The following is a 27243-nucleotide window of genomic DNA, read 5'->3' as shown; positions in this document are numbered from 1 at the left end:
AGGGTCTGGAATATGGCCCATATACTCCCCCTTAACAAATGTGTAGATCCGTGTGACCAAAGTACATTTTACCACATTTCCAAATTCAAGAATCCTTGTAAAATACACATTTTAGATCCTTTTTAACTACGAAATGTATTCTAAATGTACATCAGTCATGTCTGACCAGGTCATAGCACCATCTCTGCTTCTTCTTTGGTTTTAAATTATGTTCTTAATTGTTTGGAGAGTAAGAAACACTTTGCAGCCCTTTTTATTGGGCTATCTAAAACATTACTCATTACTTATTCAAAGGCTTTCATAAATTGCCCTGGACCAAGCTGTGTGTAGCTTGTTTGAAAGTTATTTATAGGACAGAATGCAGTGTGTATTTACTGATGACTTTGAATCAGGTTTTCTGGACACGACTAAGGGTGTTTCTTTTCACTATTTCCGTTAGCAATATTGGTTTATCTGTTTAAAAAAAAAATGTATGCTTTCACCTATATGCAGATGACACTGGTATATGCTATTGCCCCCACAGCCTACCAACTTCTGTTTCCCCGTAGAAAACTTAATGCAACTAAAACCAATGTATGCACACATGACTGTAAGTCGCTTTGGATAAAAGTGTCTGCTAAATGGCATTTATTATTATTATTATTATATTATATGTTATTTTCCAAATCATGTATCTGATGATTTATGCATATGTACTTTGGAGGGTTCGCGAGTGGCGCCGCGGTCTAAGGCACTGCATCTCAGTGCAAGAGGCGTCACTACAGTCCCTGGTTCGAATCCAGGCTGTATCACATCCGGCCATGATTCAGAGTCCCATAGGGCGGCGCACAATTGGCCCAGCGTCTTCTGGGTTTGATCTTAACTGACTTGCCTAGTGAAATAAAGGTTAAATATTTTTTTAATAATTGATCGTATACACGCTTAGAAATATCTGGGAATCTGGAAATCTGGATAGACTTAAATCATGTTGACAAGTTAAGAAATTAAGAATGATATTTTGCTCCACTGGTCCTGGGGCCCTTGTTAAGGTCAACGGCATCATGAACTTGGATCTTCCAGCAAGACAATAACCCCAAACCCCAATAACCCCAAGCATACAAAATCCATACATAAATGGTTAACTGACCATTTCTAAGCGCAGATGAATGATATCAGAGATCTGGAAAGATTCTGTATGGAGGAATGGTCTAATGTGTTCTCCAATCTTATACAAGTTTTTAGAAATGGTTCAGTGCTGTTATCCTCGCAGGGTGAGGTATTGAAAACGGGTGCCAATAATTTTGACCCATATATTTGTTTGAAAAAAATGTATTGTTAAATGGAATCTTTTTATCTGAGCAAATGTATAAGTGTTTTGGAGCATACAATATGTGACCGACCAGCTCGATTCGATCTTATGTAGTAAAAGTTGAAGTGGTTCTTTTCTACATTGGATTAAAGTAGAAACTCGGAACCTAAAAATAAATTGTATGTCATGCAATGCAGTTGAGGAACAGTGGGAAAGTATTCTGCTTTGAAAGTTGATAAACTTGTAACCTCACTTTTGAGAAAATGGCCCTTTTTGAATGTTTTGGTTAACCTACTGGAGAGCTTTGTCAGCATTGTTCACACCCTCTAAATTCTTAGCCACACCCATCTCTTTAAGGATTCACATTTGAGGCCATGTATTAAACTACCAAAGAGTTCAAGACTAAAGGCTGGTTTATATTACGGGTGCGTTCGTGAATTTAATCAGGAGTACCAGAGTGAGCGCAAAGCAAATGCATTCCAGGTGACTACCTCATGAAGCTGGTTGAGAGAATGCCAAGGGTGTGCAAAGCTGTCGTCATGGTAAAGGATGGCTACTTTGAAGAACCTTAAATATAAAATAAATGTAGATTTGCTAAACACTTTTTTTGGTTACTACATGATTCCATATGTGTTATTTCATAGTTTTGATGTCATTACTATTTTTTTCTACAATGTAAAAAATACAATGTAAAAAATAAAGAGTAGGTGTCCAAACTTTTGACTGGTTATGTACTTGGATGGACACTTTTCCCTCTCTGTCACAGATACCATGGTTGCCCTTAGTTTGAAGATGTAATCCAGAGACGGGTGTTTTATATAACAAGCCTGACGTTGTCTCTTTTCGACTCCGTCTGCATATTTGCAATCAAACATATCATTCTCTATATGCACTGTGCATTCCTCATTTCAAAACTCGGTCTTCCAGAAAGTGGAGAGCAACACTTATGCAGTTCTACTACACGATATATTTCAATAAAGCCACGTTAGAAAGGATTACCTACACATACTGTCCAGCTCATGTTATAGACAGAAGCGTGCTACATGGCAGACCAAACTAATTTCTCGGCATGTCCAGCCCACTCATTATTGCAGCCAATCATGGCTAGCGGATTGGTTGCTGTCTTTTTCTGTGGTTAAACCAACTATGCTCGAAAATGTAGAATGTTTTATTCGTATTAACAGATGGCATACAAGTTTGTTATTAAGGCAGATGAAAGTTCACATGTTCCAGAAGGCATTTCTGGCAAAAATATAATTTTGATAAAAAAAAAAGTTAAATGGCTCTCCTGTGAAGTAGTGACGCGAGAAATATGCCTAGTTTCTTGAAACGAGTCACACACAGCTCAGTATTTTATCTTTTTTTTTCATAAGTATTTTTGCTCATTATTTATCAAGGGTCCCAATCATTTTGGACCGGACTGTAGCTGCAGTAGAATGTCAAAAATGTGTGCTAGAAAACCTTGGTAGAGCATGGGCGAAGTAGGCATTGTGGTGCTCATGAAAAAGTGTTCGGCTTCAGACCAGCTTCTCACTTAAAACATTTTTTTTTTAGTTTAATTATATCTATAGCCTGCATAGAACTGGCTCATTCCTTCTTTTTTTCAATATGGGATTGAAGAAGGAAAAACATACCAACTTGTCCATGGTACATTTACTAGTGTATTAATGAGATCTTCATTCATGGTCAAGGAGACTGTAGAACTTTGGTACTTAGTTCTCCTGAAGTTATCTTGATGGGCTCTGTTAGGAATGTAACGGAGAAAAAACTGTCACCAAAGGTTTGTAAAGCCACTTTATTGGAATGTCCTGCTGTCCTTTCTCAAAATATATATAGTTTAAGCGTCATCCAGAATTCCTCACTTAAATCGAAGATGCTTAATAATTATGGTATTACATATAGGTTTGACGGGATATTGAACAAGCACTGTACTTAGCTGGTCATGGCACAACGTCCTTGTAATCCAGCTGGGAGGTTCTATGTCATTTGTACCCAATCCTCCATTACAGCGACTTCTTCAAACAGGACATGACAGACCAACATTAGTTGGATGTTAGACACTATAAATCCCCTTAAATTGGCTCATCTGCGCTTGTCCTCCCTAAAACATTTGTCTTCGTTGTGTACCATTAAGGAGTTAATACAGATTAGTATTTATGTGTTCCGTATTTAACAAGTCATCAATAGCGCCAAAGTCCAGCCACACATCCTGATTAAAAATATCATATTTCTTGGCATTTTAGGGGATTTTTCTCTCTCTCTTTCCTCAGAGCCCAGCGCAGATTTAAGATGTAAACAATCCAATATTTTTCTCTGCTTATGAATTCTGCCTTTCATTTTCGAAGCTGTTCTACACAGCAGCTCTTCCCGAGCATCTTGTGGATTGACGGAGTAGAAAGACTTCTCCTTTTTTAGACACAAAGATGGGGCTTGCAAGCCTCTAATAGACCAACCTCTACGGTCTCCCTGTTGGGAGAGTGTTTATGGTGGTGGTGGAAGGGTGAAGGACTGAGTCACCAGAAGGGGAGAAGAGTCCTGGTTCCTCAAACAGTGTTGTGATGGTTCTCTTACCCGGGAGACATGAGGAACTGAAGCATTGAGAAATTGCAGTACAGTGTTCTCTAATCAGCCAATTGCTGTGGTCAAAGCGATATAACAATTCATGATTGCAATAAATCAGTTTTCATTTGTCAATGATGTGTGAATAATGCACTGTTGGTACATCAATTCCTACATTCTCTTACACATATTTGTCTTCAATGGTATGTACAGTGCCGTCAAAGTATTCATACCCCTTGAGTTATTCCACATTTTGTAGTTACAGTTGGAATTCAAAATGGGTAAATATACAGCTCTGGCCAAGTTCACACACCTACTCAAGGGTTTTTCTTTATTTTTACTATTTTCTACATTGTAGAATAATAGTGAAGACCTCAAAACTATGAAATAACACACACCAAAAAAGTGTAACAAATCAAAATGTGTTTTAGATTCTTCAAAGTAGCCACCCTTTGCTTTGATGACAGCTTTGCACATTCTTGGCATTCTCTCAACCAGCTTCATGAGGTAGTCACCTGGCATGCATTTTAATTAACAGGTGTGCCTTGTTAAAAGTTCATTTGTGGAATTTCTTTCCTTATCCTGTTAAGACTCTAGGGGCAGTATTTCATTTTTGGATAAAAAGATGTGCCCGTTTTAAACGCAATATTTTGTCACGAAAAGATGCTCGACTATGCTTGAAATTGATAGTTTTGGAAAGAAGACACTCTGACGTTTCCAGAACTGCAAAGATTTTCACGGTGAGTGCCATAGAACAAAATCTACAGGCAAAACCAAGATGTTTGAGTGACCAGGAAATCAACAGGATTTCTGGAGGCACGTTTTCCATGATCTCCTTATATGGCTGTGAATGCAACAGGAATGAACGGACACTTCCTATCGTTTCCCCCAGGTGTCTGCAGCATTGTGACGTATTTGTAGGCATATCATTGGAAGATTGACCATAAGAGCCTACAATTACCAAGTGTCCCGCACGGTGTCTGCGTGGAAATTGGTGCGCAAAAGTCAGGTACCAGTATTTTTCCATCCGAATCAGAGAAGAATGCACGCTTCCAGGGAAGGGATTTCAATGAAGAGATATATGACAAAACACCTTGAGGATTGATTCGAACAACGTTTTCCATGTTTCAGTCGATATTATGGAGTTAATTCGGAAAAAAGTTTGACGTTTAGGTGACTGAATTTTCGGTTAGTTTCGGTAGCCAAATGCATAGTAACAAAACGGAACGTTGTGTCCTACACAAGCATCTTTCAGGAAAAACTGGACATCTGCTATGTAACTGAGAGTCTCCTCATTGAAACATCTGAAGTTCTTCAAAGGTAAATTATTTTATTTGATCCCTTTGCTGGTTTTTGTGAATGTTGCGTGCTAAATGCTAATGCTAAATGCTAAGCTAGCTATCACCACTCTTACACAAATTATTGATTTTCTCTGGTTCTAAAGCATATTTTGAAAATCTGAGACGACAGGATTGTTAAGAAAAGGATAAGCTTGAGGACAGGCATATTTATTTAATTTAATTAGCAATTTTCAGAAATCGCTAATTTTGCGTTATGGTAATGAGCTTGAGGCTGTAGTCACGATCCCGGATCCGGGATGGGAATTAGTTGTGTTGTCACAAGGTAGGGGTGGTATACAGAAGATAGCCCTATTTGGTAAAAGACCTAGTCCATATTATGGCAAGAACAGCTCAAATAAGCAAAAAGAAACGACAGTTCATCATTACTTTGAGTCTGGATAGTTCAATATATATTTTTTATGCTCTTGGAAACTTTCAATGCTCTAGAAATATTTGTATACACTTCCCTATGATCTATGCCTCATCACAAATCTCGGAGATCTATAGACAGTTCCTTGGACAGCATGGTTATAGTTAACTGTGAGACCAAAATATAGGTGTTTCTTTCTAAATCATGTCCAAACAATTGAAATGTCTCCAAGTTGCAGTGACATCTCAAGAATGATCAAAGGAAATTGGATGCACATGAGCTAAATTTGGCATGTTATAGCAAAAGGGTGTGAATACTTATGTAAATTTAGATATTTCTGTATATAATTTTCAATAAATGTGCAAAAATGTCTAAACTTGCCTTTGCTTTGTCATTATGGGGGATTGTGTGTCGATTTGGGTGAGAGGAACAAAACAATTAAATCCATTTTGAATTCAGGCTTTAACACAACAAAATGTGGAATTCGTCAAGGGATATAATACTTTCTGAAGGCACTGTATTACAGATGTAGGATCTTAATTTGATCACTCTGTTGCATTAAAACTTGTAGTGTATTTGAGATTTAAAAAGGCTTCTGAAGTTAATTTCCACTGAAATTTCAGACTTGATTTTCCCTTATTAAAAATCTATCAACCCCTTCAAAAATGTCCATTAATTACAGTCCTCATTATAATTCACTTTTCCTATTGATGCTAGGTTATTTTCCTGCTGTATCAAACTCGCTCAAATTAAGATCCTACATTTGTATGTGTGTGAATGTGTCTTGTAGTTTGTATTATTCATTGAAGCAAGCATTTCCTTTCGCTTATCTTGGGGTCCTCTCCAAAGCAGAGAAAGTCACCCTCCCACTGACAGTGATCAGTGCTGTTAGACATGTCTGCCTGGAGTAAGGGCCTCGCAGGTCCTCTCTGTCCTCGGGGCTTATTTGATTGAGTGACTTGACTGAGAGGGGACTAAAGATAATAAGGGGGAAACATAAAAACATGGGGATATAATATCACCCCCCTCCCATCCACTCCCCAATCATCCCAGTACTGTCCTTGCCCTTGTTTCAGGGACTCAAACCTGTTCCACGCACCAGTGTAAACCTGAATTGACACGTGACACCCACACCCAAGTGATGCACTGACAAGAGGGCCTTGAAAAGGTGACAGATTATTATATTTTTTCCAGACTGGCTTAAGTATGTAAAAGTCATGAAATTTTAATGAAATGCATTATGAATGCATCTAGTAGGCTTGTGTTTTTCCTCTTTTTGGGGGGGCTTTTTCCTCTTTTGGGGGGGGGGGGCCTTTAAGAAATGAGTCTGGAGAGAGAGCGGGAAAGAAAGGGAGAACTTTGACATCTACAGTTTTCCTTGACACTCAGTGGGTTTTCCCAGTTAGCTCAATGTGTTTAACCCTGCGATGAAATCTGTTAATGGAAACAAAGTTTCCCCCATCGAATTGCATTTCTCTTGCTCTTGTTTAAGTGCTTCTAATGGGGAGCATACAAAAGAAAAATAAACTGCTTTTGGTCTTTGCGACCGACAATTTTGTCGTTTCTCGGCCGGTTTTGAAGCCTGCGGAGGAATCTGGCTGTGGCCTTGATCAAAATTACACTGTAGAGGATGAATTAAGGATTTGTTCATTTATCCCAGAGGTTGGTCGCCATCAGAGCATCAACTCACACCCACAGTGAAACTAAACACTTCTGTTTTATTTGGCTTCTGATGCACTTATTTGTACTTTTTTTGTGTTTACATCTTTACACAATTTATTGACATCACATGGTAGATAGATAAAATTGGAATTGTGATTTAAGTCAGAATTCAGGGTTTCCCTTCATTTCACAGTCTTGCTTCAGCTGGTATTTACTTGGTAAGAAGTTATTTGATCATATATACTTGTTGGTACAAAACATTTCAACTCCCAATAGCAAATGGTACAAAGGGCTGTTTGTTTATAATTCCAAGGAAACCAAAAATGCGATTATTAGGTCATTGTAATTGCTAAGCTAAATGCCTGGTGAAAAGTGGACTGTAAAATAAAGTATAGCCTAATCGGTAAATGACTTCATATCTTGTCATTTGATTTCAGTGGTTTATAGGTTTTGGTTCAACTCTTAATTAAGCTTAGAATGAAATTCTTACTCATGTGAGTAGTTAAAAACCTAGTGCTAAGATGGTTTCCTATGTGTTGTAATACATGCGGAATCGATGAAGTGAGTATATCCATATGGAATTACTGCATTGTGCACCTGTCAACCTGTAGCAGTTACTCCAAACATTAATGAGACAGGTATTCACATGCATATTGCTTGCACTGTGTTTATAATATGATTGTGCCCTTAGACTAGCCCAATGCCCTGGCGAACTTAACTGCACACTTACTCTTAGGATAAGTATCTGACGTTGTTGGCTGTGTCCTTTCTATGGATTGTTGAAATCCATTTGAAAGAGGTGAACAAGACCCCCATCAACCCTCAATTGGCCATTTCTCATAGTTCGGACAACTGGTCTGAATTCCGCCACAAAATCGGTGGATTCCCATCGAGCCGGGAAATGTGTAGGGAAGTTCACAAGGGCACATGTTGGAATGGCTCTGCTGGAAGGGACCTACGGACCTCATCTGCATTTGAATGTGGTTTGATCAGTGGAATAAGACAGTATACATAGATATATAGAGTTAATGATGTGACTAAGCCCCTATGCGTGCTGCTGTATTCTTATGGTAATAAGGGAGCCTGGAGCCATTCAGTCCAGACAATGGCCACGTTACTCCGAAGAAAGGCGAGGGACAGAGGAAGTCTTCTGTGCATTTTCATAGACTGATGCAGTTGGGCGCGCACGCACAAACAATAGCAGTCCAACGATATATGGGCCCACATCTCTTCCTTTGTGTCTAACTTTTTACCTTTTTTAGATAACACTCAGAGAATAGACATCAAACAACGATGAATCATAAATCGAGGTCAAAAGAGAACACTCTCCAATTCGGAGAAAGGGTTAAAAGTGAAGGTCTTCTTTTAAAAAAAAAAAAAAAGAAAAGAAAGACAGATTCACGCAAAAGAAAAGAAAAAATATTCTCAGTGGAGGGTTCAGTGAACCATATGTAGGTAGCCACAGGCTAATGGGCCGATTGGTCCCTGGCTCGCCAGGTATCCCGTACCGTGTGCCCCCCCCTCCCCGAAATCCCTCATCCATTCCCCTCTAATCTCACCTTTTTCTCTGGCGCTGACCCGGGGAGGCCCACTTTTATTCCCCACTGCACGCCAGAAGCCAGCGTTGTGATCCGAATGGGCCCCGCTCTGGTTCCTCTCGCCCGGCTGCCTCCCCGACGGCTCTCCTCTATTGATTTCTGCACTGCTGTCTGTGTGTTTGCACCGCCGACGCCCGGGCCTGACTCTCCTCTCCCTCTTCCCTCATAAAACCTGGGATTCATGTATTGAGAGAAGAGGAGAAGGAGAGAGCCAGAGAGAAAGAACGGGGGGGAGGGGGTAAGAAGCCAGGCTTTTGATTTTTCATTAGAACTGCTTCCGTATTTTAATATTGGGTTTAATCGGCCCTCATGCCTTAAAGAAATAACCATTGTGAGACGATTCCCCGGCCTTCAAAACGTATATGCCGTTTCTTCAATCAAAGCCCCTTGAATTTGCTCTTTTGTTTAGAGTTCAGTTGCGATCGTTTTTTTCCTCCTCTTTCGCTCACCCTCTTGCTTTGCGGGTACAGTCGTTAGGCTTATTGACTGATCTCGGCTCTACTTAAACAATAGAAACGACTTTGACAGGAAAATCTAGCGCACGTATTACAGTGGTGGAAGAGTAAAATACCCCCGTCATAACAATATACCATTAAACAAAGGCTATCGCCTAACATCATATTTTTACAACACAATATGACATGATATGACATATTGTAACATAATATGATGTAATATTATATAAATATTGTGCAATATTGCCTGGTTAAAGTACAAATTATTTTCAATGTAATACATTTAAACGTTGAAAGTGCAAGTCTGACCCATTTCGTTATCTGTTTCTTGTATGTACTTAGTATTTATGGACATACGTAATATTATTTCCTGCTGAAATGACATGAAGGCCCTTTTGAAATGGATTGAGTGCATGTTGTCATATGGGACAATTCCTCAGCCCAGTTTAAATGTGTTTATAGCTTCTCTGCTATTGTTTTCCTTGGTCATTTGAGTTTAGTTGTGTTTCTGTTGTAGTGCGGGTGAGATTCATTTTAGCCTTTTCATGGCTGTGAAACACAATGCCTTGTGTGTTAAAGCCACAAAAGCACCAACCTGTGCGCTAATGAGGCCCCGTGCTGATATCTACGGCTTAGGTTCCCTACTACTGTTGCAGTCATATTAAGAAAACACACAGGCCAGTGCACACACACACACACACACACACACACACACACACACACACACACACACACACACACACACACACACACACACACACACACTGCACACACATACAGACAATTTCTGAAGGAGGTTTCTCATACACACACGCACGCGCACACACACACAAGCTTGCAAGGCCCTTTATTCCACATAAACACATACACACAAGTACACACTCCCTCTGATGATAGACAGGAGTAGTGGATTTGATGAAACTCCAAATCAAAACAAAGGCACAGAAAACCCCTCCTGTGACAATCTCAATTGTCGCCGCTTGCCTTTATCTGATAATGTAGCAAATGCACCAAAAAGAAGCACTTACTTAATTGAACAACCTCTGCCAATTTGTTTGTCTTAAAGGAGAGGAGGTGACACAAAAACAACAAGTGTGTGTGTGTGTGTGTGTGTGTGTGTGTGTGTGTGTGTGTGTGTGTGTGTGTGTGTGTGTGTGTGTGTGTGTGTGTGTGTGTGTGTGTGTGTGTGTGTGTGTGTGTGTGTGTGTGTGTGTGTGTGTGTGTGTGTGTGTGTGTGTGTGTGTGTGTGAGCTGTTCTTTGTGCCAGTGGAGTGTTAAACCCCCTGCCAGGATGAGATGCATTATTGAAGATGCTGTTGTGATACTTCTGTCTGCTTAAAGATCTCTGCTTCCTTTTTAACGCCGCGCCACCTCTGCCCCGCTTCTGGGGAACTAGAACAGAGCCAATATCACCTGAGAACATATCACAGGGACACAATAATAGGAACTAGGAAGTGATGTCGCGTTTTCAGTTTTTGTGTGCTTATGGTTTTTCTTTTTGTCGACTTTGTGTCCATGTTTTACTACGGTTTTTGATAGGATAGTAGTGGTATTAATGATAACAATACAGTCATAATGATTGAGTGTTATTGTTGATGGATATTTTCGACCGGGTTTCTATTCCTCTTCAACAGTATGTGGAGCTGATTAGCAGCAAATGAAAGGTTAAATGACCATTTGAAGCTGACACCGAGTCGTTGAAAAAGTGCCATTTAAGTACTTTTTTTGTTGTTGTTGTAAATGGCCTGCCGCTCTCCCACTGGTGAGAAAGATCTAATGAAACACACTTTTTGTAAATTCAATATGGTTAATTACTCTTCACGCCACGCCACCAGCCGTGTGCTCGGGATGAAAAGGATGAGTGGAAAAGTGGAGGAAAAAGCGTCTGCAGAGTAACTTCAGGGCCCCTCATTACACCCTGCCCCTGGGTATTTTTACGCCTTTTATATCCCTTCTAATGAACTGTTTACGTTTTTCAGCTTTCCAGGCACCACAATTATTTGCACGCCCTTGTGTCGCTTGTTGCAACGGGTATAGAGGGAGGGAGGCTAGTTGGGACCCCCCCCCCTACCAAAAAAACAACCTTGTTTACCAATGAAGATCAGTTTATTTGGTTGAAATGGTTCTGATAGTTTTAAGAGGAGAACTTTTGAAAACATTTTTAAAGGCGACTAATGTCAATTGGGTGTATAAACCAAGGGTGTTGAAATTATTGTCCACTTCAGCCAAATGTTCATGTAAGTGAAGTAATGGTTGTGATTTGTTTGTTCAGAATGACTATTTTACTTAAAAGTAATGATATAAAAATAAATAATAAATAATATGCCATTTAGCAGACGCTTTTATCCAAAGCGACTTACAGTCATGTGTGCATACATTCTATGTATGGGTGGTCCCGGGAATCGAACCCACTACCCTGGCGTTACAAGCGCCATGCTCTACCAACTGAGCTACAGAAGGACCATATATGTATATATCTAGTGACTCATGCAGGTATGTAAACAGAAATTATATAAAAACACTTTTATATTTGTGTCATAATTGCATGAATATAATTTCCAGCTCTGATATTGTTCTTGATTAGCATATCTTACAGTATGAGTTATTATGCATGCATATATAATTATGTTTGGATGGGTTGAAGAAACTCTTTCTTCTCCCATCGATGTCAACAGAGGTTAGACACGTGTGTGTTTTTTGACAGGACACCAAAATCTTCGTCTCGCATTTGACGAATTATGTGTGGAGTTTTTTTTATTTTTAAAGAAGACGGCCACTTTGCATAAAGATGTATCTTTGTACTTTTGTGCTTCCGGGAATAGAAGCAAAGTCTCACCCAAGATTAGAAAAAGTGACAAAAGAAAGACCTTTTCGAAAGGATAAAGAAAGATGTATTTTCTATGGCAATAAGGTATCTTATGAACGTGCTCATTCTTTTTAGATTACAAAGCCTCGTCGCCTGGTTTCATGTTCCTTTTAGTCATTTAAAACATTTCCCGCTCCATCTTCAACACACTAACTAGGATGAGAAACTTTCGACATTGTCTTTCTGAACAGTTCTTTTGGGGGTTTTCTTTTTTCTTTGAAATAACTACTATTTAGACCTTTTGTGTGTGCGATTTTTGGAACAACCGTAGTAATTATAGCCCATGATATACCCTGATCAAATATATAGATATTTCTCAATAAATGATGCTCACTGGTGTGATCTCAAAAGTCACACATGACAAAACATTATCAAATGAAGATAGCTGTTTGAGGTGCACTTATTTGCATAACACCCCAACCGGTAATCAAAGTCTATCAATGGGTGATGCAGTCAATATTGCACAGCTGCTCTTGTTTTACATCAAATGAAAAGGGAATAATCACTCTAAGGGTTATGGGGGGGGGGGGGGGGGGGGGTTCCGGAGGGGGGGGTATTCAAACCTAAAAAGTAAATGGGTAGGGAGCAGTAGTCTTTGGTTCAGTCGCATTTGCAGTTCTTTTTATTTTCTCTCTTATTTGTGCTGCGTTCATCGTGGAAACTGTTGATACTCTTGGCAGTAACAAACAGCTATTTAGAAATACCCAAAAACTGTGCGGGGTTTGAAGAAGACGTCAGGCTCTGCATACTCAAAATCAAGCCTTCTTCCTGGCTTCTAGTCTCAATTACTGGCAACCCGTCTTTCCCCTAAGTTACACTGCGGCTCTTTAAGATGACGCTCCACTCAAATGAGATGTGGGTGTTATCCCGGCAAAACATGACTCTACGCTGTCTGCCTGTTCCAGATTGATGTTTTGTCTTTGTACTCACACTAACAGCATGCCTTAACTTTGTCATAACCTGCACATTTGGAAGAAAGGCTAATTGTACTTCCAGTTAGGAGTAGAATTAATCCTGTCCAAAATTTCTTAATGATGTATTTGAAAAATTTTGTTTGCAAAAATGGATTGTTCAAAGGTGGGGGGGGGAGTACAGTTGATGCTCGCAAAAAAAGGTATTAACACTTCATGATGCAAATGTTGTCATTTGGACTGTGAAGGCATTCGATTGTATTTGTGCGTGTTCTATGGCGGTGCTGTGTTTTTGATTTGGGTCATTGTGAATTCCGCTGTTCCCCGCAGTCATTCCTTCTTCGGTGGTTAGCACAGGTCCCCGTGGCTCAGTTGATGCCTGTAAAGTGTGTTGTTTGGGGGCTTCTCTTTGTCTAATGGTTTTTCACTTGTCGCCCTGGTCAATCAGCTTCCCAGACAACTCGGTAATTACTCTTGTGGCTGTGTCCCTCACTGTCACAATAACAACACCAATCACTTCCCTGATGGCTTTCCACTCACTGGTCAAGTTTACGGGGAGAAAAAAAAAACGTGGTGACACATATATTTCTCTACTTTATTTCAATGAATGATTAGAGATTTGATTTTTATTTCTTCAAAAATACTGTAGCACTGTTACTATATTTGTTAAACAATGTGATTTTTAAATTGAACTTCTAACTACAAATTCTAAACAGGAAATAGACAAAATATTTGGCAAAAGCAGGAGTCTCGAAAGATCTTAGGATAGATGTACCAAGTTTTAGGCCCATATTTCCTGGTGATTTGGCTCTCCCCACACTGCCCACACAGAAGTCCTTTCAAGGCAGAAAGAGAAGAAAAGACGAGGAGGCTTAGTAAACAGTTTCTCTTTCTCCGCTGTTGTGTATTTAGTTTGGAGGGCATTTGAAGCGGGCGCTTTTTCTGTTGGTGTCTGTAAACAAGCTCTACACAGGGCCTGCTCCTTCAGCATCGGAGGTGGCACACTGAAGAGTGTTTGTCTTTTTTTTTGGGGGGGGACGACGACATGGCATTCCCTCTCCCACCCCTTCTGAAGAGGAGAGGGATCCCAAATCTGATGGAACGCCAATGGGTGATGAATTATTCCCTGTCTAAGTCCCAGTATCGGCATTATCACAGAGCCTGCCACTGCACTGTGCTGACAGCAGTGACAGCCCCCAGAAAAGATTTAGCGCTGACGAGTGATACTTTCCTTGTACATCTCCCGCCCCTGCCCCTGTGCCAGAGCCCTCCGTGGTTGGTTTTATTCTTCAGATTGTGTTTATTTAAGTGGGAAAGGGGGACATCTCTACAATTTCAGTGGTGCTAGATCACTTCGCAAGTGTGCACACACACAACCGCAGGTGCATTGCCTTTTTTTGACAGTCGGGTCCATTAGGGGGCTCTCGTGCTTAAGAAATGCCTGTTATGTTTTTCCAAGACAACTCCACTAAGGCTTACCCCCCCCCCCCCCCCCCGCTGTTTTCTCTTTCTCCCCTCTTCTGTTCTCTCCTCTTCTTCTTCTCCTTCCTCTTCCTCCTCCCCCTGCAGAAAAGGTCACGTATCGCCTACAGTGATGACGTGCGGAACGAGCTCCTGGGGGAAGACGCTGGCTTCTCGGAGAGTCAGGTAAGGTGCTAATCAAGCCCCTCCGGTCCCCAGTGTGGGTGGCTGGCCCTGGGTGTGAAAGGGTCAGGGCCTCCCGGGGCACCTCCTAGGGCCACCAGGGCCACCGCAGCATTGGCACTAAGTCATGCGGAAGGAACACTGTTTAATGCAAAGCTGCCCAGGGTCTGAATGGGCTCCAGGCCTGGGCCCAGCATCTGGGCAACGCCAGATTGGGGCAACCCCCCCACAGCTGTTCTCCAGCCGTCAGTGTACTTATCCTTCACCAACACACTATCAGCCACACACAACCAACCTCCTCCCCACAAACAGTGTCTTTCACACTCCTTTAAACACCAGGGGTGGCGAAACCACACAATGCAGACACTCAGGATGAATAGGATTCTCAGGTTCAATGTTTATAAGCATTAGTATCAAAAAGTCACTGACAGTTTTTATATTTTACTCGTTGTAGTTTGTTGCAAGTGATATTGAAAATCGTATATATTTTATATTATAATTCTATGCAATTACAGTTGAAAATGTATTCAAATTCATGAAAAGATGTATGGTGAATTTTGCAATGAAAATGCAATTTAACGTTTTTATTTCAACTGTGATGGAGTTCAATACAATGGATTACAAACAGCAGATAAAAAGCAAATTAGCCATATTTCTTCCATTGTCACAAAATTATAAGACATGGGAAATGAACAATGCCTTCAAAAACTATTGATTCAGTCATATTGAATATGAGAAAGGAAAAACAAAAGCAAACATCTTAAATAGTGATCTTAATTGCCCAAAATATGGCACATGTTCTTTAAACTGTGATTGTTGTGCATTATGTCTGAAGTGCTGCATCAAAACAAAACCCACCATCTTTTTAACACTTGACGTGGTGCCTACATCTCACCTGCACAGCTGCCGCTCACAAACAGACACTCACAACTCTGACCAGCGTCCTTTGACTAATTTATATATTGCCTTAAATTATCCTGTCAACTTTGCAATAGTTGCTGTGTGTGTCTCAGTCACACACAAAGACAGAGGGAGAAATATGCACATTTAGTCCCTCAGTACTTTGTAAAAGTACAGTGAGATGGTCGGCAGTTGAGCGGAGCTAAATAAAGTTGTCTCGTCTTTTTTATTTTGATAGCTCCCTTATTACCATTTCAATGATGACCCATGCACTGCACATCTTGCAAACATATGTATCGCTAGCCGAGATGTGTAATTGATATGCATATTCCCTGCAAATTAGTGAGACACAGAAGTGACTCTGACATTTTGTACAGAAGTTGGAAGTGGATTTGCTGCCAGAACTGTCACATTCAAGACGGTGATGGTTCCTATCAAAATCTTGTCAAAGGGAAAAGAAAAAAAGAATTATGACCCACATTTCAAATATATATATATTTCCCTTTCATTAAAAACAATTGATGATGAACCCCATTATTGAAATAATTATTCATAGACCTAAGAATATTTTTCATAGGATAATAATTTTTTTAAACAATGATGAGCTCATCTAGACGGACAATATTAAGATGCATGCATTTTAAGTTGTTTTTAGTCTGTTATGCTGCTTTGTTGAAAAATTATATCATTATTTGGAACGATATCACCTCCCTACTATTAAATCTCTGAATGAATGTTTCTTGAAGTACATTTTAAGATAATTAATTTGTCCCGCCTTCAAGTAATACCATTTTTTTTGTTGTAGAGAGCTAACATGTCAAGGAATATTGTTGTTGTTTAATTATAATACACTTGTCCTTGTTTTGTGATTCAGCCATAAAGTCAATATCCTCCATGGTTCGCACAAAACCTTGTATTTTCTCAAGTGATTTAATAACCCTCAAGGATGAATGGAGAGCACGGGGAGGCAAATTGTCCCTGAACCAAAGAAGAAAGTCCACATTTAGTAAGACAAATTTAGTAAACAAGTATAAGCAAATAAAAATGAAATACACAATACAACAGTTATTCAAAAAATAAATGCTGATTTATAGATCTAGAACAAACTTATGGCATCTTTATTAAACCCTTGTAATTGCTCAGTAACCATAGACCTGTAGTTTGGTGTATACCTATTCCTTAAGTAGTTGCTTCAGAGTCTTGAATACTCAAAGCATAACATTTGTACTATAAGTTGAGTCAATATCAGAATTCTAATGTGTGTACATTGTAAAACAGACGTTGTCTCACACACACACACATACCATTTTTCTATTTACCATGGTGCCATATTTACCTCATTTCCATTTTAAAAACTTTTGGAGATAACACTTGGTCTTGCTGTGAGTGGAGTGCTCGGAACTTCAGTTTTTTTTTTTTTGATCGAACAAGACTGGAGCGATAGAGAGGATGGGGGAGCTTGGGCAAGTCGGGTCAATTGAATTCCTGACGATCTGAAAGAGTTCAGGATCATTTCATATAGCTCTGGCTAAACGGATCATTACCAGTCACAAATCTATTCGTTACATGGCAAGGATTTATAGCTAAGTAAATAGGGAGTTCTGAAAATGGAGTGTTGGCCCTGCGATAATGGCTAAAGAACGATTTAATAGAGTTGGGCATTTATTCGTTATCTGTATGCGGACAGAGACTGAAATGGCGCTATCACTCTTCTTTTTTATATTTTTTATAACGTGGTAGTCTACCGTTGCACTTTTTTCCCCTCCCTTTTCTCACTCGGCATGCAACTCACACACTCAGACACACACAAACACCCTACCACACACGAACACTCTACGGAATAGTTTCGATTTCAGTCACAGCAGAAGGCTTGGCCACAAGAGATTGTGCTGGTTTGAGCCGGCATGGACCAGATTTTACAGGCTACAAAGGAAGCAGATTACCACTTGTATCGAATTCCGTATTGAATAAAAAAATCTTTGTTTGAAAAATCTGCTGATTATCATAACAGAAAAATTGCAGCAGTGCAATTTTGAATACTGGCTGGCATTACAAAAACACAGGGAAAGGCGGTCATGGAGCCGTAATTATAACATTTACAGTTTTCTGTGTTTAACACTTTATTTCTCTCAAGCAAAGCTAGCGTTGTGGGTTACGTTTGAAAAGAATGGTAAAGATTGATGAAAAAAAGAGAATGCCAAGCACAAAACCCCTCATATATAGTTTCAGCAAATCCTCCACGAGGACTTACAATCGACCAAGCAGCACAAATAAGATGGAACAAGTTTTGTTTGGTTCTCATTGAATTGGAGGGAAGGGCTGCGCCGAGTGATCAGCAGCCCTGGCTGGCCTGTTCAAACCCTAAAATAGCCACATATGTAGCGTAGTTTTAAACTTCGGCCTCCTCAATAATGCGTTCAACGCAGGGGGCTGTGACCTTCGAAATAAAGGACCGTTTCCAGTCTGCAAGGTGGCCCTTTTTTCTCACCGAAGGGAAGAGTGAAGAAATTTTTTGTTTTTTTGCAATGTTTTTTTCTCCTCCATTTTGTTACCTTGTCGCTGCCAAGTTCCTCAAGGCCAGTGGCTCACTAAAATGAAGCTCTCAGCAGACAAACATTAAGCTGTTTTACTTTTGCATATTTTCTTCCAACTCCTTTTCTTTCATTCTATCACGCATCTGAGATACAAAATGGCTTTGATAGCGGGCTGGAATACATTTATTCTCTGACTTTTTGGACATTTTCTTCAGACTTGCCCTTCCATCGTGTTTTCCTTTTTTAAACTCCATTTACAGAATTACAATAATAAATTATGATATATTTGTTATTGGAAATCCTTTCCTAATTTAAATGGGGAAAGCTGAATAAAGTACACACAAGTATTTAAACAACAATTGGACATTTTACTTTGAATTAAGGTGGTAAGAACTGTGATATTCTGTATATTTAAAATAAATTGACTTTTTTTAAGAATGGTTTTCTACAATTGTATATAGCCGTATATTAGCTATAAAAAAATATATATATTGTTATTATTGAACAGAGACAATAATACTGATGGAGCCACTCCAGATATGGCTGTGTATATTTCCTCTCGCTCTCTCAAATCCTATTAGACATCCATCAGAGTAGAATGTAACATTACAGTTACACCGACATAATTGTGCTTAAATTGCTCATACATTTTTACCGACTGGGTGGCTGCGTCTTTAACTCTTCGGCGCGAGCACCTTTCAGAAAACGCTTAACCGTGGAGGAGCCTAGCCTGTCGTTCCTGACGACCGTGGCCACGACAACCAATAGTTTAACATCAATCCCACCACCGAGCCTCTTCTTTCTTCTCGACAATCCCGTTGTATAATTTATGATCCAAGTCCTCCTGCCTCTTTTCTGATAGCAAATTATTTCAAACTAGCAAAATTCAAAATGACCACCACATACAAAGTGAGATTAGAGGAGAGTAATAGTGGCCCTGAGCCTCCCTTCAGATCTGCTAACCTTTTAATCTCGTTCAAGAAATGGAGATTTAAAAAAAAAAAAAATAAAAAAATCACCTGCAACGGATGACAAATGAAGAAACCTGTCCTTCCCCTCCTGTACTAAATGATGTTGTGTTCTCCATGTCTTTCCCCTACAGAAAGAACAGGTTGTGGCAGAAGCATCCTTTTGTAATAGTGATTTAAGCTTTTGATTAAGCTCGAATTGAACCGTTGCTCTCCTCCAATGTCTGTGTCTCTATTAAAGATAAACAACAGTAGGATATGGGGACGTTTTCTATTTTACTCTGCTTGAATTTGACACTCTCTTTTCATCAAACACGACTCCCAGTTGTCCTAATAATAGACTCTGCCTTTATGTATACACAGCAGGCATCTGTATTGCAATACATAAGGAACATGAAATATTGACAATGTGTCACCAATGATGGACACATTGGAAACAATGGATTGGCCCGACATTTCACAATCTATACATTTTTTTTGTTTTTTTGTTGTTGCTATTTTGCACCGGGATATATAAAATAGAGATATTCCCTCTATCAAGCTTCTATGCATACTGTATCCAAACTGTATTTTCCTACTGTACAGAGTGGGATCTATTTTCTTCTCCATTTTTGACACATCAAGTGTTGTGACTTCCTTGATGGTGCTAGTTTAGACACCGCGAGTCGAGCAATCCATTCCCTCTCTTTTGTCTCGTGTGACAGCGCGGGAACTTGATCTTTGTTTGTTCAAAAAAAGGTCTGCACGAGTCTCGTGTTTAGCTTCGTTTAATGTGTTTGTCTGTGATTTCTAAATGCTAAACGTGCAAACGTATAAATCGTCAAGGTTAATTCGGGAACCCAGCCACATGACTGATCTGCTTCCTGCCATGTCTTTTCTTTTTGATCTTTCTCTCACTCCCTCTTTTTCTCTCTCTCTCTCTCTCTCTCTCTCTCTCTCTCTCTCTCTCTCTCTCTCTCTCTCTCTCTCTCTCTCTCTCTTTGCTTTCGCGTGGCAGTTGATGAAGTTAAGTGAAGAGGTGAGTGCCTCTCTGCCTTTCCTGTTTTTAGATTCCTTTCCGTCTGAATTTCTGTGCCCTCATCTCTGCAGCCATGAGGCCAAGGCTATTGGTGAGGCTCTTATGAGCCTTTATGGGGATGAATTCAATTAAATCCATTTTCTGTAAAAATCTGAAAAGGAAGATAGTTTTTTCTGATAGCACACTCTTTTCAAAACAAGCATGAGGAAAAGGCTGGCATAAAGTACACTTCAAGACAGTGCTACAGGGGGCAACCATGTTTTATCAGAAAACCATCAACATCTTTATGCTCGTCAATCATGGTTGTTCAGTGTCATGCCTAATTAGTGGATTCCGTATTTTGCCCTTGTTACTTTCATTTAGAACTAAGTCAGGTGTAGTCGTAATGCCATTTGTTGTGGTTTTGTATTTGTTATAGCAATAAAGGAGGTGGTCAGTTATCAGAAAGGGTGAAAGTAAGGCGGTACGGTCTGGTACGGTGTCCCTGTAAAACAAAGAGTGGGGTTACGCTGTACCGGCTTTTCACAACATGCCACATGAAAAATTAGCAAATTGACTGGAAACCGGGTGGTATCCAGCTACTCATTCAAGGGTTTTCTTTATTTTCACTATATTCTACATTGTAGAATAATAATGAAGACATCAAAACTATGATATAACACATGGAATCATGTAGTAAACCAAAAAGTGTTAAACAAATTGAAATAAACTCAGCAAAAAAATTAAACGTTCTCTCACTGTCAACTGCGTTTATTTTCAGCAAACTTAACATATGTAAATTTTTGTATGAACATAACAAGATTCAACAACTGAGACATAAACTGAACAAGTTCCATAGACATGTGACTAACATAAATTGAATAATGTGTCCCTGAACAAAGGGGGGGTTAAAATCATAAGTAACAGTCGGTATCTGGTGTGGCCACCTGCTGCATTTAGTACTGCAGTGCATCTCCTCCTCATAGACTCCACCAGATTTGCCCATTTTTGCTGTGAGATGTTACCCCACTCTTCCACCAAGGCACCTGCAATTTCCCGGACATTTCTGGGGGGAATGGCCCTAGCCCTCACCCTCCGATCCAACAGGTCCCAGACGTGCTCAATGGGATTAAGATCCGGGCTCTTCGCTGGCCATGGCAAAACAGACATTCCTGTCATGCAGGAAATCACGCACAGAACGAGCAGTATGGCTGGTGCCAGTGTCATGCTGGAGGGTCATGTCAGGATGAGCCTGCAGGAAGGGTACCACATGAGGGAGGAGGATGTCTTCCCTGTAACTCACAGCGTTGAGATTTCCTGCAATGACAACATTCTCAGTCCGATGATGCTGTGACACACCTCCCCAGACCATGACGGACCCTCCATCTCCAAATTGATCCCACTCCAGAGTACAGGCCTCGGTGTAACGCTCATTCCTACAACGATAAACGCGAATCCGACCATCACCACTGGTGAGACAAAACCGTGACTCGTCAGTGAAGAGCACTTTTTGCCAGTCCTGTCTGGTGCAGCGACAGTGGGTTTGTGCCCATAGGCGACGTTGTTGCCGGTGATGTCTGGTGAGGACCTACCTGCCTTACAATAGGCCTTCAAGCCCTCAGTCCAGCCTCTCTCGGCCTATTGCCGACAATCTGAGCACTGATGAAGGGATTGTGCGTTCCTGGTGTAACTAGGGCAGTTGTTGCCATCCTGTACCTGTCCCACAGGTGTGATGTTCAGATTGACCAATCCTGTGCAGGTGTTGTTATACGTGGTCTGCCACTGCGAGGACGATCAGCTGTCCGTCATGTCTCCCTGTAGCGCTGTCTTAGGCGTCTCACAGTATGGATATTGCAATTTATTGCCCTGGCCACATCTGCAATCCTCATGCCTCCTTGCAGCCTGCCTAAGGCACAGTCATGCAGATGAGCAGGGACCCTGGGCATCTTTCATTTGGTGTTTTTCAGAGTCAGTATCAAGGCCTCTTTAGTGTCCTAAGTTTTCATAACTGTGACCTTAATTGCCTACCGTCTGTAAGCTTTTAGTGTCTTAACGACCGTTCCACAGGTTCATTAATTGTTTATGGGTCATTTAAACAAGCATGGTAAACAGTGTTTAAACCATTTTCAATGAAGATCTGTGAAGTTATTTGGATTTTTACGAATTATCTTTGAAAGACAGGGTCCTGAAAAAGGGACGTTTCTTTTTTTTTGCTGAGAAACAACAGCCAATCATTACTTAAAGACATGAAGGTCAGTCATTGCAGAAAATTTCAAGAACTTTGAAAGTTTCTTCAAGTGCAGTCGCAAAACCATCAAGCGCTATGAAACAGACTCTCATGAGGAACGCCACAGGAAAGGAAGACCCAGAGTTGACTCTGCTGCAGAGGATATGTTCATTAGAGTTACCAGCCTCAGAAATTGCAGACCAAATAAATGCTGCACAGAGTTCAGGTAACAGACACATCTCAACATCAACTGTTCAGAGGAGACTGTGTGAATCAAACCTCCATGGTCAAATTGCTGTAAAGAAACCACTACTGAAATACACCAATAAGAAGAAGAGACTTGCTTTGGCCAAGTGGAAATCGGTCTGATGAGTCCAATTTTTTTATATTTTTGGTTCTAATCGCCGTGTCTTTGTGAGATGCAGAGTAGGTTCCCACCGTAAAGCATGGAGGAGGTGTGGGGGTGCATTGCTAGTGACACTGTTGGTGATTTATTTAGATTTCAAGGCATACTTAGCCATAATGGTTATCACAGCATTCTGCAGCGACATGCCATCCCATCTGGTTTGCGCTTAGTGGGACTATCATTTGTTTTTCAACAGGACAATGACCCAACACACCTTCAGGCTGTGTAAGGGCTATTTGACCAAGAAGTAGAGGGATGGAGTGCTACATCGGATGACCTGGCCTCCACAATCACCCGACCTCGACCCAATTGAGAAGGTTTGGGATGAGTTGGACTGCAGAGTGAAGGAAAAGCAGCCAACAAGTGCTCAGCATATGTGAGAACTTCTTAAAAACTTTTGGAAAAGCATTCCAGGAGAAGCTGGTTGAGAGAATGCCAATAATGTGCAAAGCTGTCATCAAGGCAAAGGGTGGCTACTTTGAAGAATTTAAATTATATTTTGATTTCTTTAAGTCATTGTTTTGGTTTCTACATGATTCCGTATGTGTTATTTCATAGTTTTGATGTCTTCACTATTATTATACAATGTTGAAAATAGTACAAATAAAGAAAAACCCTTGAATGAGTAGGTGTCCAAACTTTTGACTGGTATTGTAGGTGTTTTGTAACTGATGTATATTTCATTCATCAAATTGCGGGTGCACAGTGCTGGTTGTGTTTATGCCACATTAAAAGGCATAGGCGGCATCTCTATGATCATCTCTAGCGGCCATAATGATATAGCCTAATTAGCTTACTCCTGTCTATACAGAAATAAATACAAAACATAAAAAATAGGCTACTACACCAGAAAGCATGATTTTACCAAAGAGGATCATTAGCTTCTTAAAAAGCAAAAGCTGTGGATTGTTTTAAATGGTGTAACCTACGGTCGGGAGGGCCCGCAATTTGGGCAGCACGCACCACAAATACCAAATAGATAGTTAAATTACGACTGTCAGTGAAAAGCAGAAACCCAGCCAGGCATATTGCAATATTTAAAAATACAATTGTGGGAAAACTGTTTGGAATGCAAATGGCTATTGCTGTATTGAGATTACAAAGGAAAAGACTCCAATATGTCTTTAAGTTATCTAAATTCTTAGGCTACTGTTCGCTCAATTAAGTTATCTTACTGGTACCAGTGGACAGCGTTGGCCATGTCCCTGATGAGTGTACCTATTCACTGTCTTTTAAATTTACTTTCACCCCCGTTTATCAGTAAAATTAAGATATTAGTTGGATACCTTCTTTACAATATTTCAATGCAATCAATGCCTATATTCTGGATGGGGGCTTTTTTCTGGCTTATTTGATCACTTCATTAATGACGAGAGACGTTCATATAACAATACTGAGACTAACAATAATGAGACTTTGACGAGGATGAAATGGCCTACAGGGAGGTGGTCAAAGATCGTGGACGACACGAAATGCAGGGCCAAGCACGCCAACATCCACATCGACGGGACTGTAGTGGAGCAGGCCGGGAGCTTCAAGTTCCTCGGTGTCCACCTCACTAAGGGAATTATCATGGTCCACACAAGACGAATACAGTCCTAAAGAGGGCACGACAATGCCGCTTCCCCTTCAGGAGGCTGAAAATATACAGCAGGGGCCCTCAGATCTTTCAAAAGTTCTCCAGCTGCACCAATGAGATCATCTTGACTGGCTGCATCACCGCTTGGTACGGCAACTGCTTGGCATCTGCCCGCAAGGCGCTACAGAGAGTAGTGCGTACAGCACAGTACATAACTGGGTCCGAGCTCCCTTGCCATCCAGGACCTCTTTACCTGGTGGTGTCAAACATTTTCTAAGACTCCAGCCTCCCAAGTCATATACTTTTCTCTCTTCTACCGCACGGCAAGCGGTACTGATGCACCAAGTCTGGAACCAACAGAACCCTAAACAGCTTCTAACAGCTTCTAATCCACAAAACTGCTAAATAGTCCGGGTAGCTATTGGTTAACTATTTAACTATCTGCATTGACCCTTTTTGCACTCCCCTTTGACTCATCACATACACTGCTGTTATTGTTTATTATCTATCCTGTTGCCTAGTCACTTTACCCCTACCTATATGTACATGTCTACCTCGTACCCCTGCACATCGACTCGGTACTGGTGCCCCGTGTATATAGCCAAGGTTATCGTTACTCTTTGAGTATTTATTCCTACTGTTATTATTTTTCTATTTTTCTCTCTGTTTTTGGTGGGAGGGTCCCGTAAGTAAGCATTTACATTTACATTTACATTTAAGTCATTTAGCAGACGCTCTTATCCAGAGCGACTTACAAATTGGTGCATTCACCTTATGACATCCAGTGGGACAGTCACTTAACAATAGTGCATATAAAACTTAGGGGGGGTGGGGTGAGAGGGATTACTTAACCTATCCTAGGTATTCCTTAAAGAGGTGGGGTTTCAGGTGTCTCCGGAAGGTGGTGATTGACTCCGCTGTCCTGGCGTCGTGAGGGGAGTTTGTTCCACCATTGGGGGGCCAGGGCAGCGAACAGTTTTGACTGGGCTGAGCGGGAGCTGTACTTCCTCAGTGGTAGGGAGGCGAGCAGGCCAGAGGTGGATGAACGCAGTGCCCTTGTTTGGGTGTAGGGCCTGATCAGAGCCTGGAGGTACTGAGGTGCCGTTCCCCTCACAGCTCCGTAGGCAAGCACCATGGTCTTGTAGCGGATGCGAGCTTCAACTGGAAGCCAGTGGAGAGAACGGAGGAGCGGGGTGACGTGAGAGAACTTGGGAAGGTTGAACACCAGACGGGCTGCGGCGTTCTGGATGAGTTGAAGGGTTTAATGGCACAGGCAGGGAGCCCAGCCAACAGCGAGTTGCAGTAATCCAGACGGGAGATGACAAGTGCCTGGATTAGGACCTGCGCCGCTTCCTGTGTGAGGCAGGGTCGTACTCTGCGGATGTTGTAGAGCATGAACCTACAGGAACGGGCCACCGCCTTGATGTTAGTTGAGAACGACAGGGTGTTGTCCAGGATCACGCCAAGGTTCTTGGCGCTCTGGGAGGAGGACACAATGGAGTTGTCAACCGTGATGGCGAGATCATGGAACGGGCAGTCCTTCCCCGGGAGGAAGAGCAGCTCCGTCTTGCCGAGGTTCAGCTTGAGGTGGTGATCCGTCATCCACACTGATATGTCTGCCAGACATGCAGAGATGCGATCGCCACCTGGTCATCAGAAGGGGGAAAGGAGAAGATTAATTGTGTGTCGTCTGCATAGCAATGATAAGAGAGACCATGTGAGGTTATGACAGAGCCAAGTGACTTGGTGTATAGCGAGAATAGGAGAGGGCCAAGAACAGAGCCCTGGGGGACACCAGTGGTGAGAGCGCGTGGTGAGGAGACAGATTCTCGCCACGCCACCTGGTAGGAGCGACCTGTCAGGTAGGACGCAATCCAAGCGTGGGCCGCGCCGGAGATGCCCAACTCGGAGAGGGTGGAGAGGAGGATCTGATGGTTCACAGTATCGAAGGCAGCCGATAGATCTAGAAGGATGAGAGCAGAGGAGAGAGAGTTAGCTTTAGCAGTGCGGAGCGCCTCCGTGATACAGAGGAGAGCAGTCTCAGTTGAATGACTAGTCTTGAAACCTGACTGATTTGGATCAAGAAGGTCATTCAGAGAGAGATAGCGGGAGAGCTGGCCAAGGACGGCACGTTCAAGAGTTTTGGAGAGAAAAGAAAGAAGGGATACTGGTCTGTAATTGTTGACATCGGAGGGATCGAGTGTAGGTTTTTTCAGAAGGGTGCAACTCTCGCTCTCTTGAAGACGGAAGGGACGTAGCCAACGGTCAGGGATGAGTTGATGAGCGAGGTGAGGTAAGGGAGAAGGTCTCCGGAAATGGTCTGGAGAAGAGAGGAGGGGATAGGGTCAAGCGGGCAGGTTGTTGGGCGGCCGGCCGTCACAAGACGCGAGATTTCATCTGGAGAGAGAGGGAGAAAGAGGTCAGAGCACAGGGTAGGGCAGTGTGAGCAGAACCAGCGGTGTCGTTTGACATAGCAAACGAGGATCGGATGTCGTCGACCTTCTTTTCAAAATGGTTGACGAAGTCATCTGCAGAGAGGGAGGAGGGGGAGGGGGCGGAGGATTCAGGAGGGAGGAGAAGGTGGCAAAGAGCTTCCTAGGGTTAGAGGCAGATGCTTGGAATTTAGCGTGGTAGAAAGTGGCTTTAGCAGCAGAGACAGAGGAGGAAAATGTAGAGAGGAGGGAGTGAAAGGATGCCAGGTCCGCAGGGAGGCGAGTTTTCCTCCATTTCCGCTCGGCTGCCCGGAGCCCTGTTCTGTGAGCTCGCAGTGAGTCATCGAGCCACGGAGCGGGAGGGAGGACCGAGCCGGCCTGGAGGATAGGGGACATAGAGAGTCAAGGGATGCAGAGAGGGAGGAGAGGAGGGTTGAGGAGGCAGAATCAGGAGATAGGTGGGAGAAGGTTTGAGCGGAGGGAAGAGATGATAGGATGGAAGAGGAG

The 27243-nt window shown here is 41.6% G+C and overlaps 1 protein-coding gene across 2 annotated transcripts in view; it reads left to right on the top strand.

Moving 5' to 3' along the window:
* Positions 1 to 27243, top strand: part of LOC124039976 (vesicle transport through interaction with t-SNAREs homolog 1A-like) — a 178691-nt gene that overhangs the window by 23395 nt on the left and 128053 nt on the right. For both annotated transcript variants that reach the window (XM_046356616.1, XM_046356615.1), the window contains exon 4: positions 14619 to 14696. In XM_046356616.1, the coding sequence (XP_046212572.1) occupies positions 14619 to 14696 (78 nt within the window). The remainder of the gene's footprint in view (positions 1 to 14618; positions 14697 to 27243) is intronic.

The sequence above is a fragment of the Oncorhynchus gorbuscha genome, linkage group LG07, assembly GCF_021184085.1.
Source record: "Oncorhynchus gorbuscha isolate QuinsamMale2020 ecotype Even-year linkage group LG07, OgorEven_v1.0, whole genome shotgun sequence".
Lineage (NCBI taxonomy): Eukaryota > Metazoa > Chordata > Actinopteri > Salmoniformes > Salmonidae > Oncorhynchus > Oncorhynchus gorbuscha.
Note: the sequence above shows the minus strand (reverse complement) of the source record. Positions and strands in the feature narration are given on the sequence as shown.